The 14,578-nt window shown below is 40.8% G+C and overlaps 1 protein-coding gene across 1 annotated transcript; it reads left to right on the top strand.

Moving 5' to 3' along the window:
- Positions 1-7,603: 7,603 nt before the first annotated feature.
- On the top strand, positions 7,604-13,786 carry LOC138633116 (serine/threonine-protein kinase pim-3-like). The gene is made up of 6 exons (XM_069719157.1): positions 7,604-7,804; positions 9,017-9,126; positions 10,199-10,249; positions 10,456-10,819; positions 11,033-11,209; positions 12,007-13,786. The coding sequence occupies exons 1-6, from the start codon at positions 7,744-7,746 to the stop codon at positions 12,177-12,179; spliced, it is 936 nt and encodes a 311-aa protein (XP_069575258.1). The 5' UTR covers positions 7,604-7,743; the 3' UTR covers positions 12,180-13,786.
- Positions 13,787-14,578: the final 792 nt, after the last annotated feature.

Raw genomic sequence — 14,578 nt, 5'->3', positions numbered from 1 at the left:
TGTGACAGTCAAGAAAATATCCTCTAAATATCCTAAATTGTCACAAGTGGGTGAAACATTTCCAAAAGTCTAGGAGCGGAGCTGGAGGGAAATGACTCGCTTTTCAACAAGGATCAGTTCTTTCACAGGTTTTAAAATAGCAGCAGCTAAATATAGCAGAGAACAAATGATTGGAGTCACTTTCATGCTGTGGACAGGACGGGAACAAGTGAACACAGGGTTGGTAGGTTACTGTATTAGGCAAGATTGAAGGGCACTGATGTGTTGATGCGTATTTAGGCATTCACATAGTGTTTTTTCACTCGCAGATTCCACTCCATATTTTAAGATAATATCGCCTTTATGCTTAAAATTGTGACATAGCTGACAGTAGGGTAATGTTAACTTGTCGTACAGTGACCTGGACCCAAGTTCGCCTCTTCCAAATGGACCCGGGCATGGATCACTATACACTGCCTGGGTATTGAACACAATATTCAGACTTTCCAAATGTACAAGTACTGTACTAAGCACAGAACAGAGAACTAATTATGAAAGCACATATTCATGCTCTCTTATCCTGAGGTCTTTACTAAAAGATAGTGTGGAAACCTGTTGTTTTGAACCATTTCAGTTTTTACAAAGGGTGAAACTAAAGTGTTAAAGTTGTACTAAGATACGAATTTAAATGAAGACATCTTTTGTCTTTTCTCAAAATCACCCATTCGCATAAACTATATTTCCAAAGTTTAAGTAGTGTAAAATAAGTATTTTATGTTAAACATACACAAACGTATAAAACAAATAACACATAAAATGATTTGTCATCCAACCAGCGCTTTGCCTGTGAACTGCACACAGCCAGTCAATCTCTATCTATTCAAGAAAACAAGATCTAATAGTAAAGAGACAATCATACCTTGCCACCTGCCACGAGTCCCGAACCATTACGACCCTTTACAAAAGAAACAATGACTTGTTGCTTGAACAACCATTCTTTAGTAAATCATGCAACACTTTCAAAATTTACATAAAAATCAAATTAACTCGGTGCATTTGAACCCCTACATTACCCTAACAATCAAATAATCTTCTTTCGAACAAAGAGTTGGTTTTGCTCACCATGGAAACATGTGCACAGGGAGGATCATAGGAACGGGAATGAAATCTGAGACACCTGTGCTCCATGAACCTTTTGAAGAGTGAGGTGTTCTCACCTTGATTGGCCAAATTGTTGCTGGGTCCTAGATATTGGGGTCATGAGAGTACACTAACAATGTGGTAAATACAATATAATGCTGCCAAAACAAAAACATTTCCGACCTCAGTATGGACTGGTGGGATGATTGACATATCAATATGGGGGAATAAAATTTGCCAAAATAGCTTGAATTGTTGTACAGTTGTAACACTTACTAAACAAATGTTTTGTTTTACTTTTTTACACAAATGACAAAGGTGCTGGCACGCAGATTTTACTTTTGGACAGAGTCATGATAGCTATTTCCTTTTTTTTCCACAGTCTACAGCTTCTGGCTTACATTTAATGGACAGATGTGACATTTAGGTGATTTGATTACTCTTTTATCTCATAAAGAAAACAGTTGTATTAACCAAAACTATTCCTTTAACATATGAAACTTTGGGGAGTTTAAGGGTGACCTATTGTGACAAATCTAACATAAAAAAATGTTTTTTGTGTTTTGAAAAGACCACATGACAAAAATATTTCTTTACTTAAAGTGATTAAATTATTGTCATATTCTTATCATAACATGCAGATTAACCGCTCTTTGTGAGTGGCTAACAATATTAAGTCGATTGACTACGAGCACTCTGACAGAGTGGATTATAGGAATGGCTAACCTCCTGATCATCAACCTGTCTGTTTTGATGGGAGTTTAAATCCATTTGAAGATGTTTGTGTCCTGAGAACAACAGGGGCTCTCTGTTACATCTTTAAATCTGATTTCTGTTGATCTGTCACTTTACATTCACTTACATGCAGGAGGAGGGGCTGACCCAGATCTGGGTTCACTGGGGCACACATAACACATTTGGTCATGTGATCCGGCCACTCACTTCTGTCAAAACAATCCCACCAACTCCAGTAGTTTGTGAGCAGAAAGAGGGGATTGTGGGTACGTTGGGCGGCTGTTTAAACTGCACACGATTACACATAGCAAAATATACACTTACTGTAGATATTACACACAGATGAGGTGATGTATGCTAAATAGAAATGCAATATAATTGGAATATCTCATATCTGTCATTTATGGTTCAGTGTCAGTGTCTTCAGCTCTGATAACTCATCTGATAACTCATTTGATAATTCAAATTCTTTTGAACGTTTGTTACCAAAACAACACCCTCATCAAACTCTGATGGGTCTATTTGCACGTTAAGGATAGCTAGCGGTACAGCTGCGAAGCCTTGAGTCTCGCATTTCTTCTGTTGCCATCTTGTTTTTTTGTAGCCAGAAGTGACCACACTGGACGAGTTGGGTAACTGACCCATGACACGCCCGCCCACTTATACTGGACATCTGACTTCACCCCAGGCATGTCAATCAACCCAGACATACCACCAAACATACCTTTCTTAAGGCCTACTATGTAATTCATGATGGAATTATTTTCAGAGGAGCCCTCAGAACACTGATCAGAAGTAGTGAATTGAGCTTATGACACTATAAAAGATTACTTTTTAATTCATGAGTTGTTGATCCTTTTTGAATTGGAGTCTGTTTGAGCGAGGGTATTTTTGTAGCCGGTCCCAAGCAGCTCGTGGCCTCGGCATACCAGACCCAAAGTTAGTGCCTGAATGTATGGTGAAGGCTGCCTGCCATTGGAGATTCGTTTCCAGTTGTTGCATCCTATGATACCTCAGGTTAATTTTGAAAATATTGGAGGAGCCCTCAATAAATTTTGCCACTACTGCAACTACATTTAGAAAGAAATGCTTGACATAAAATCAGCCGCCCACGCTGGTCGCTAATTGGTCCGCCTTTCAGAGTGACTGTTAAAACCAAACGACACCCATCTGTGACATTAACCGCTGATTTGTGAAGGGTTCATGTTTGGATGGGCTTGGAAGGAGCGAGCAGTCGATCTGACCAGAGGACACAATGCCTGGCAACCGGAACCAGAAAACTGACTGCACCACAGGCCTGTCAATCAAACAGACACGCCTAATATCTAATTAATGATAGAATTATTTTCATATGGTCCACGAGAAAACTAATATGAGGTAGTAAGTTCAGTGAATGATATCCTGTGGAAAAATGTATTGATGGAAGCTACGTCCTCTTTTATACGCAGTCTGTGAGTCAAATGTTTATGTGAGCAGGAGTTCCAGAATGTAATCACAGTAAAGAAGGGCTAAATGGCCCTCGGTGTTGTTACACTTAAGGAACATCTGCATTGGCTTCATTTTTCAGACCCAGATTCTCGGTCCATTTTCATACGGGGCTATGGTGTGGTACAGATGGTTACAGTCTTGCAATGCCAGCATACAAAGATTTGCTAATTAAAACAGGGGCTGGAAATTACCTTCATTTTGTAAGTAAGTTAAAGTATCGGGGTAACTGATGATGGCCATGGAGGAAAAGTCAGGGGATCACTAACAGTGTAGGACTTGACACATTTCAATCATGTGGCCAGCAAAGGGACATTTTTTTTGTTAGAGCGGCATGGAAACATGGAAGATACGGCAAAAGCAATAAAAAATTACAGAATAAAAATACAGGTAGTAAAGGTATAAATATAAAAACAAATTAAAATACACAGTATATACAAATAAAATAGAATAAGACAAAAAAAAGATTTAAAAAAAAAATTAAATTACAAACAGTGCAACAGTGTTAATGATGATGTAAGATGGATTTGGCCAGAGGTGAGTGAGTTATTGTAAAGTCTGATTCCATTCAATGTTTATATTTATTACACTCATTTTATATTTTATAGTTTATGTTTAAATATCTCCCAAAATGCATATTTTGAGTCCTCCTTTTGGATTCCAGTATGCGTCTTGTGTTATTTAAGTTCACGTGTCTTCTGACCGTTATGGTGTTTAATCTGTTTTTTGTTTTTTCTTCTCCGAGTGGAGATTGAATCAGTGGGATGACTCAGCAGTGACTCAGCTTGCTACCTCCACATGTGGCTCCGTCATGGCTCTGGATAAGCTTGTCAGCCAAACACTCTCAATTTGAAATGCAAATGATGGTGTTGCATAAATAAGTGCATAATTCATGCGGCTTTGTTAGTGAGGTGGATGTCATTTATTCGGCAAGGCTTATGCAACACTGAGTAACATGGAGTGTTTTACATAACCTGATGTCAGGCGGCAAACTGGGGGTGAACAAGATCCAAAAATGGAGCTGCTGGAATGCTGAGTGAGGAGACAGAGACAGCAGAGAGCAGGAAAATATGCAGTGAGGAGAATCTCCCTTGATTGATTGCAGTAAGCTCTGATGACGACTGGCACGATTCCTCTGCCAGAGTTAGAAAATGATTGACTCGTGAACTGCATGCAAATTGCACATTGCCCAAATGGGTTTGAATCCATTTAGCAATTCATAACAGTTACATTTATAGTGGTTAGAATGGATGCTTTTATAATAGCAATGTGTCAGGGAAAATGTCTCTCATTCAGCGGCTAAAGAGCCACACATTTTTCTCAGAAGCTGGTAGAGGCCAAAAATAGAGGCTAAATATAAAATTTGTCTCCATTAAACAGGCTTTCTTTGGTTCATAAAAGCACAATATTGGAGAGGTTTACGGGACATTTGTTAATTGTAGCCACTGAATAAAAACTAGGTTACACACTCACCCTATAAAATGCATGAAGACTAAAGATTTAGTTACACTCTTTGCTATGTTACGATGGTGCCGCTCAATAAAGCATCAGGAGCTTGGACACTATATCCTGACTCACTCACATATTCTTTTGATTTGAACATGGTTTATACAACTGAATTTGTGTACTATGGTCGTCTATATTTAAAGTAATCAGAGAGCGCTGTCATGAAGCGTATAGTCTCCTCCACAACAGGGTTGAAACTCAATTGACCAATAAAGGAGAGGTACAGTTTAATGCTCTTTAAGCTAATTTATTATTTATTATTATTTACTGACTTTACCCTGTATATTTGCTTTGCATGTGTGTGTTTGTATGGGAAAGTGTACATTCAACAAAAAAAGGCTCTAGTGTCCCTTTTCAGACACTGTTATACCAGTAACCTTAAAAACCCTGTAGCTTAAAACTTCTTATGTATTTTTGGAGGCTCTTCAAAAGCTGATATGTCCTCCTCTGAGCTTTCACCTTCCTACTCTACCGTCTGGCCCCAACTATGACAGCTCGAAAGTCTCTAATACTCTCCTTCCACAATTCTGAGTATAATCCTTTTTGCCTCACTCAACCCTCTGCATCCTTACGTAGATGGAAATTGGTTAAAAATAAGAGTTAGTAAGTCCTGCTGTCCACTGTCCCCCCCACAGAGGGGACATGGGTCTAATACCTGACTCGCCAGATATTAGGAGGTAAAACAGAATATGCTGGGTGAGTTTTTGTCTCATGTTTTCTTTTTAAAGGATATTGCCTCTCTGTTGATGCCATAATGAGTCTTTGGATGAAAATGTTGATGGACCGGATGATGTTCCACCGAGAACAATGGATTCAAACATGAACCCACAACATGAATCACACATTCAGACCCACATAAGTACAGACACAAGCTAAACCCCTCCACACACACACACGCACACACACACACACACACACACACACACACACACACACACACACACACACACACACACACACACACACACACACACACACACACACACACACACACACACACACACACACACACACACACACACACACACACACACACACACACACACACACACACACACACACACACAGAGAAACAAAAATACACACACACTAGTATGGTAATTTTGATGTTGGTTTCAGCAATTAGGTTCAACCTTGGGCCATGTCTCATTATTAATGTAGGGCCAACTTAGCTCCACGGGCATGGTTGACCTTGGAGTTCACCTGTATTATGCATTTGTTTTAATTGTGAGAGAATTTTCTTTTTTCTTTTTAAGTTTGTTTTAGGATTGCATTTGTGTGCAGATGCAACTTTTCAATACAACAATTCTGTTATACATATTGCCTCATTAGTTTTTGGAAGTTTAAATGTATTGTGATTGACAAACTGCTTGTGTAAAAGTTGTGATGAAAACGTCAACTCTCAACGTGGAGCCTAAAACTTTTGGAGTGCTGAATTTGGCTAAAGGTAATTATTTGCCTACTAGTGAATGATAGATTTGAATGAAGTGTGACGCTCATTTACACACGAGGTCATTGTTATTGTTAGTAGTTTGCAATGTGTGTTTGTATTTATTTATGATGGACGTATTATAAGGGATTTGTAAAAGGAGTTACAGAAAACAATGTATTCAGGTACTCATATCCATGTTTTGAACAGTAGGCTATTTGTTGCACGATTTTTTTTTTTTTTTTTTTATCAAGGTTAATTTAAAAAGGAACAGAAGAAGTGCATCTCCCACTTAACTGCCTCCCGCAGGGTGTTATTTGAATGGCTTTCTGGTTTTCAGGCTGATTCAAACTGCGGCCTCACACGGTTAGCCAAATGTGAAAACAGTGAATATGTATGAAAACATTAAATGATGGGAAGAATTTTCATTCCCACTCCTGATCAACTTCTGTCCCCATCTGTTTTCTGTGTTTAATACACTCACTGTCCAGTCATGCTTAACAGTGGATGTAAAGTTATTAATCATACGTATCATCTATCGCCCAGAAGTACAATTTTGAGGCATTTCTTTACTCATTTCAGGGCTTTAATTACATCATAATCCCCAAAGGTGGGGCTGAGTTTTATGACTTTATATAACCCTGGGTTTTAGTTGAATGTATGATACCAACTCATTATTCCTTTGATGATACTGATTACTGTAGCTTTAAAGCAAATGTAGTGGCATGGAAAGGTTGTTTTTTTCCCAGTGAAGAGCAGCAATAAATGGAACCTAAAAATTGTATTTGTACAGTGCTTGAGAAGTTATACTTTCACCTCTTGATTTAAAAGCAGAAATACAAGCCTTTAGAATGTTGAGCTAATGATGGTTCTGTTTTAATTATTATAATCAAATAAAGCATAAACATACATTATTATCATAATTATTATCAGTAATATTATTATTAATAGTATTATTAGTAGTAGTAGTAGCAGTAATAGTATTGGTGGCTAGCCTTTGAGAGGGAATCCTCTCTGTGATGTGCCGTAGCACTGCTGGAGCGACCTTCTCTGAATCCCTGCGCTTGTTTTACAACGAAGAAAAGTAGTCCGCCTGCTTTCTCACTGGTTTAGGATTACATTTGCACATAATCAATTTAAAATTCACCTCGAACCGATACGACTTGAAACAGCACTTTTGACGCAGGTGTGTTTTGGTGACTGAGAAGTGTCAGGTTCCTCTGCGGTGCTACTTGATGGGGGTCAGGCGGAAGGATCTATTTGTTTATCAATCCTGGCAGCGGTGGGGCGGAGCGGCAGAGTCTCGCGCGCTTCGCCTGGTTTTCCATCTGTTTTGATAGCGGCCGGACGGACGATGGACCTTCACCGCATTTCAGTCTGTTTCGGCGGAGACTTCGACGTTGTCTGGGATATAATCACGTTGATCATTTCCCGGTGTGCTGTCGTCCTTATGAGGAGCCACGCGCAGCATGCTGCTGTCTGAACTGTGCGTCTCGTCCAGCATGGATCTGCCGCTCAGGCTGCAGCCAGGTAACGGGACTCCAGCGTGCCGGTGTTACACCGCAGTTTGAGGGTCGTTAGATTTGTGTGATCTGGTGGATTTCCCTCACCGGACTTTACTCTGACCTGCAAATCTCAGATCAACAACCTCACCGGCGCTTCCAAATCTCCCAAATCCTGATCGGTCATGAAATCCGGGTCACACAGCCGGCGGAGCACGTGTGCCGGCCGTTGAGTAAATAAACGGAGGAAACGCAGGACCGAGTTCTTGACTTCAGTGACCTGATTAGCTCGCGTGTGTGTGTGCGGTTATTTAAAGTGGTAGTAATGAACGTGACAAGAAGAGGCGAGATACATCTGTCGTGTATTCAAATCACAACAAAGGCATCACTATGAAACTGGAGGCAGATACCAGCTCAAGTTCTCCCGAAGAAAGAACCGTCTTTGTATTCAGTCGATCTGTGCGACTTCATGACCTTTTAAATTGAAACCGTCTGTTTGGAAACGACCTCCTTCTGAAACAAATACAACGGTATATTTGGTTCACACGACATTCGAGTCTTTCTTGTCTCGGTCTGGTTCAAAGAGGTCAGTGCTGGAGGTGACGACGACGCTGCTGTCGGCAGTCCTCCATTTTTAAACGGCCGACCCAAGAACAACAAAAAGTCATCTGACGACATGTGGTTTTGAGCTCCTGTGTTTTTGTTCATTTATTTTTTTAAGTGCTGTTGGCAAATATAGACAGTCTTATACTTTTAAATGTCTTTTATTAAGGACTACGTGTGAAGCCAAAGCGGTTTTAAACGTGAACACACCGGGGACACAACGAGGACGCATCGACAGGGAGCCGTGTGTGTGTGGTGTGTGTGTGTGTGTGTGTGTGTGTGTGTCTGTGTGTCTGTGTCTGTGTGTGTCTGTGTGTGTGTGTGTGTGTGTGTGTCTGTGTGTGTCTGTGTGTGTGTGTGTGTGTGTGTGTGTGTGTGTCTGTGTGTGTGTGTCTGTGTGTGTGTGTGTGTCTGTGTGTGTGTGTGTGTGTGTGTGTGTGTGTGTGTGTGTGTGTGTGTGTGTGTGTGTGTGTGTGTGTGTGTGTGTCTGTGTGTGTGTGTGTGTGTGTGTGTGTGTCGAGGAGGAGGAGGGGAGGGGGGGGGGCAGCTTTTTGGCGCAACAAATATACGGAGGTCTTCACCGTCCGAAAATGTACCCTGCTCTAAAACCCGGACGTCTCCTCCTGTCCTTTTGTAGCAAAAGCGGAGAAGCAGCCGTTCGAGAAGCTGTACCGGCTGGGGTCGATGCTTGGCAGCGGAGGATTCGGCAAGGTCTACTCGGCTGTCCGCCTGGCCGACGGCCTGCCGGTAAGAGCGGGAGCTGCTTTGTTTTGGTCGCAGCACATGGCCCCGGCTCGCTGCGTCAAGATGGCGCACTGCGAGCTGCTGCGTTTCCTGTCTGACCCTTCAAAATAAAAGCCGCTTGTGAGCGATCGAAAATCTTATCTTAGCCTCGCAAACAGCAGCTCCGTCTAACATAGTACTATTTTTTTTGGGGGGGGGGGCGTGGGCTGCAGTTAATATTTTTGTCATGTTATATAATTGGATTTTCTGGTTGACTCTTTGGTTCAGAAAACAATTCAAATATTCCAAATACAGTTTCCTAGAATACAAAGTGGTCTTCGAAAATATGATGTTAAAATGGTTTTCTTCTCAATTAAGCAACAGACTGATGTAAGGTCTTTGGAATCCGTTTGGATTTATCTCTAACACATGATCTTTGCTTAAATTCACAGTTTAGTAAAATTCAATGTGTCATTTGTCCTTGGTCCACTAAAAAATAATATAAGGAACATATATAAAAAGGCTTGTGTCTATAATGTTAACTGTTTATTTGGTAATTCTATGCATCTTTACTTTCTATTACAAGATTTAAAGTGTTTTGCACTGACGAACCTAAACCATTTTCCGATTAGAGGCTGCAGTTCCCATAAAAAAAGAAAATGACTTTTATTTGAAAGGCTGGATCTATTCCTGGGACTTCCTCTTTTACTCTCATCAGCTGTGCAGCTTGACACAGTGCAGTCCCGCCCAGCATGTGTCTTTGTTTTCACAGAGAGCCAGTTATCTCTTAAGCTCTACACTCAGTGGCCACTGGGAAATAATGTTTTTGTTTTTTTTACTCGCTGAGAGCAGGAAATGTTTAAATGCTGCATAATGATTCAGTGGCAACGTCCAAAACTGGGGGGAAAGTCCCCCGTGTATTCTTCAAATACATAGGCAGCAAACCACAAGCTTCATATTATACTGTTCACAACCACATGTTATTGCTGCTGTTATGCTTAATAATGGTTGTTTGTTCTGTGTCTCTGTACAGAAACAGAATGTAATGCACCTAATATGGAGGCTGTATATTAATCATGATTTTGTTTACATGCAGGTGGCAGTGAAACATGTGAGCAGGGACAGGGTAACCGAGTGGGGCTCTCTGGTGAGATTTATGCTACTGGTTTTTATTTTTTATTTTTTATTTTTTATTTTTTTTTTTTTACCAAATGACCAAAACAAAATACCAAAACTCTTTTTACATTCCTATATATTAAGATTTGAACAAAAGTGTCTCACCCAAGGATATTGCATCACATGTATCTAAATTACTTTTGCATGCAAAGTCATTCATTTGACATTTCCTCCTAGTCTGGTGCAGTAGTTCCTCTGGAGATCGTGCTTTTGGAGAAGGTGGGCGGGGCGTTCGGCGGGGTGGTGCGGCTCCTAGACTGGTGTGAGGAGGGGGCCGACTGGCTGATGGTGATGGAGCGTCCAGAGTTGGGGCAGGACATGTTTGATTACATCACGGAGCACGGTGCGCTGGACGAGGCGGTGGCACGGGGCTTCTTCCTGCAGGTGCTGGAGGCGGTGCGCCACTGCTTCGCCTGCGGCGTCATCCACCGCGACATCAAGGATGAGAACCTGCTGGTGGACCTGAGGACCGGACAGGTCAAACTCATCGACTTCGGCTCAGGCGCTTTCCTCGAAGACACCGTCTACACAGAGTTCGATGGTGAGTCCGACAGTCTTAAGAGTGATCTGCAGTGTCAGTTGAATTGCTGTTTCATATGAGTGCAGTCGCCACGACAACAGCAAATGGACAGGATTGCCTGTCAGAGAAGGAAAGGGGGGGGGGGATTTTGGCTGTTGGTCTGGTTTTTGAGGTTAAAATCTGCAAAAAAAAAATCTATATGGAAAAGACATAATGTGCCCTTCCTCCCTCCAGGGACGCGGGTGTACAGTCCTCCAGAGTGGATTCAGTTCCATCGGTACCACGGCCGCTCGGCCACCGTCTGGTCGCTCGGCGTGCTGCTGTACGACATGGTGTGCGGGGACATCCCCTTCGAGGAGGACGAGGATATCCTGAGAGGACAGGTCTACTTCAGAGGAAAAGTCTCCACAGGTCAGTGCGAGTGTTACAGGTCTGCTGTGCTTGGGGCTTACATTCATTTCCATACGTTATTTTTAGTTCGTTAAGTTTTTTTTGTTTTTGTTTACAATGGCTACTTGAGACTTGAAACTTGCCGCAAATACATTATATGGCCAAAAGTATGTGGACGTACATGTCTTTGGTCTGGGCCTGTGTTAGAAAAATTACTCGGAGGCCAGATTTAAAATCAAACATATCGGACATTTATTCTTGCAAGAAGGAGCAAATACATGTACACTCAAAGAAAGATGCCCAGCATTGCTCAACGTCACTCCTCCGTAGGGCAGCTTTTATACAGTGTGACAAACAATTGACAGTCACCCCCATTCCCTTTTGTAGCTGCTTTCGTATGGTAATACTGAGTTGGTTGTAGGTCACAAGATAAGGACACAGGGGAGTCGTAAATTAGATGCCAAAAGTAAAACAAAAGAAACTTTCCAGGAGCCACTTGCAAATGAGATGACTACATAGAAACTTTCCGGAGCCACTTGCAGACAAGAAGAAACAATCTTTTTTTTCTTTCCATCAGCCTGTTTTCCTGGTTTACTTTATGCCTCTTAGTTCTAAAGAAGAGGACCATAAAAATATCTCCAGATTTTTCAGTAATAGGTCTGCGGAGTAGAAAATGCTTTCTAATGTCATAAAATGAATTAACTTAACACAATTCTTTTGGGTTTTGGTACACTATGTTTTGTAGTCATTGTAAACTTGCGATGGAATCAGCATTTACAACGAAGAAAATCTTAATCTTCCTGTGTTTCTGCCCACAGAGTGCCAGCAGCTGATTGGCTGGTGTCTGAGCCAGCAGCCGTCCGACCGGCCAACCGTGGAGCAACTCCTCCTCCACCCCTGGGTGACAGACAATGACAGTAGCATCACACGTCACGCTATTACAGTGACCTCTTCGTCCTCGCCTTCCTCTTCCAGCCAGCAGACCATCTGATTTCTTGGGGGGGCTCAGGAGGCTTGGACTTGGGCTTGGACTTGATTGACAGCCACCTCCCAGTAACTTTTCTCGATCACTGAGCTGCAGTGAGCTGTGGTCGCAGGTCAGATCTTGGTGATTCCTCCTGTTAACGGACGACGCAGCAGCTCCATGCGACTTTCTAGAGTGCCTTAAGTTGGAAAGATGCTGTGGGCAGAGCGTCGCCATGGTAATCAGGGTTCAGTCTGGAGGGAAGGATGGTTCTTCAGAGGTTCTGAAAGATTCAATTCCAGGGACAAAAACAGGTTTTACAATGATTTACAGCTTCAGAGTTGCTAAAACATCAGTACAGCAGAGGTGGCCATGCGTACGGCTCCGGCAAAAAAGGTTTTCATTTTTGCCGTCTTGTCAGGTATTCTCTCCCATAAATGAAGCGTTACCAATACAGAAGCACAAAACACACCAGGTGAGTCTCGTGAATTAGATTTTATGTATTTTGTCATTACAAGATTCAGAAATTTGAATATTCTTTTGGGTCTGTAGTCAATAAGAAACAATAAAACAAAAGCAAACGGTAATCACCAAAAACATCTGCATTCAGAAAAGGGTGTAGATTGCAGCTCATTTTGCTAACCACTTTTACAGAACAAAGACCGGGTCCAATTCTGTAGCTCATAATCATGACATCATTTTTCTTTTTAACTTTGAGAAGCCATCGTCTCTGGGTAATGTGGATCTTCTTAATTCTATTTCAACAACCTAATCGGTTCCAGTCCTCTGGGGAGCCATCCTCCAGTACGTACTTTGTCACAGCACTGAGATAGGGAAGGCCTCCCCCACCCTCCCTCGCACCCCACCTCCCTGCTGTCAGAGTGGATTACTAGAAGGAAACTGAACACCACACACACCTCTGTAGACCAGCGACCGGGTCCCGGACGCCAGAAACATGACTCCGCTGAGGAAAAGAAATATCTTCACGTATCATCCTCTCATCCTTTACTTTGGTTTCCGCAGTTCACATTCGTTCGGACAGTTGTTCGTTTCCTTTTTCAAGCAGAGCTGGTTTTTGTTTGAAAATGAAAAGGCTGTTTTTGTTGTTGTTGTTGTTTTTTTGGGACTACTTGTCGGTTCTCACCAGTCCGCAACCGGTCCAATCTCTCACAGGAAAATACCTGCAGTCAGTCTAAATTGTTTGTTGGAGAGTAAAACGCACAATCAATAGAAATATTCCATTTTGGATATACAGTTCGTATCGGATTTGACACGTTATAAAGAATTATGTCTTGTGCATTTGTTTTTATTTATTCAGTAATGACTGATTCCTTATTCTGCAGTTATTTATTTAAGTCAACTTTTTCTTCATATTTTTTCCCAAATTTTTTTTAATTTTTTTTATACATGTGTATATATATATGTATATATATATATTTTATATTTTTTTTCCTCCCTGTGATCCAAAAACAAGAATAAAATGAGGTTCAGCTTTGAGTTTTCTCACCCCAGTTAACCCTTTGAACAAATGTTCAATTCTCATTTTATTTGTCGCAGGTTTTTTTTTTCCGTCATGTTAAATTCTGACAGGAAAATATTTTTTCATGGATATTTTTCAAAATAAAAGTTTTGTACATAAACAGATTCTCCATGTGCTGTCTACTTTAAGACTCAAGCTGATCTCTGCACTGACCTTCCAGCCCAAGATCTGCATCTGTTTCTCTTCAATGTCTCGTCAATGGTTGTACTTATTATTATTATTAGTTATTTGACCATCATAAACAACCAATTTATTATCTATCTATCCCATCATCTTCCGCTTATCATGGGTCGGGTCACGGTGGCAGCAGGCCAAGCAAGCTGACCCAGACTTATTATTTAATTAAATACGATTCTAGAAATTAAATACTATTAATTGTTAATTTCAAGGTAATCTGTTATAATTGAGTACAGTTTGAATCGTTCTTGGAGGCTTTTCGAATCTATAATCACTAAATCCTGAACACGAGGCACATTACAATCCTTCACTTTAAATTTTTTAAAAAAAAAAAAAAAAGCCATTTTTAATGTTAATCTTCTTTTAAATGTCTGTGGTTCATAGCATATTAATATTTTGTTAGCAAACAACTGGAAATGAGAAATATCTACGGTGGCATTTCTTTTAGGTGTTAAGACGTGTTGTTTCTAAAGAAAGCAGCTTAAAAGTATCTGTAGCTCCACCGTGTGGCCGCTACTGATAAGACAAAAACCTGAAAACATATTGACTATTGAGTATCGAATTAAAAAAAAAAAAAAAAAAAAAATCCCTTTTAGTTTGACAGTGTTATTTTCAAAGATAATATGCATTATTATCATATTTAAAAAAAATTATTATCAAAAATTGTTCATGGTGGCGTCATTTTGAACAGGCGCTACAGGCAGCTAGT

Source organism: Brachyistius frenatus, unplaced genomic scaffold, assembly GCF_029030835.1.
Source record: "Brachyistius frenatus isolate BFR_SWC_R1_liver_20210118 unplaced genomic scaffold, ASM2903083v1 Contig_208, whole genome shotgun sequence".
Classification (NCBI taxonomy): Eukaryota; Metazoa; Chordata; class Actinopteri; family Embiotocidae; genus Brachyistius; species Brachyistius frenatus.
The sequence above is the reverse complement of the archived record's forward strand: the minus strand, read 5'-3'. Positions and strand labels throughout refer to the sequence as shown.

Excerpts from the sequence above, each read along its gene's own strand:
- LOC138633116 (XM_069719157.1), top strand. The coding sequence starts at position 7,744 with ATGCTGCTGTCTGAACTGTGCGTCTCGTCCAGCATGGATCTGCCGCTC. Across the intron at positions 10,250-10,455 it reads TAACCGAGTGGGGCTCTCTG|TCTGGTGCAGTAGTTCCTCT; the intron begins GTGAGATTTATG and ends ATTTCCTCCTAG. Across the intron at positions 10,820-11,032 it reads CGTCTACACAGAGTTCGATG|GGACGCGGGTGTACAGTCCT; the intron begins GTGAGTCCGACA and ends TCCTCCCTCCAG.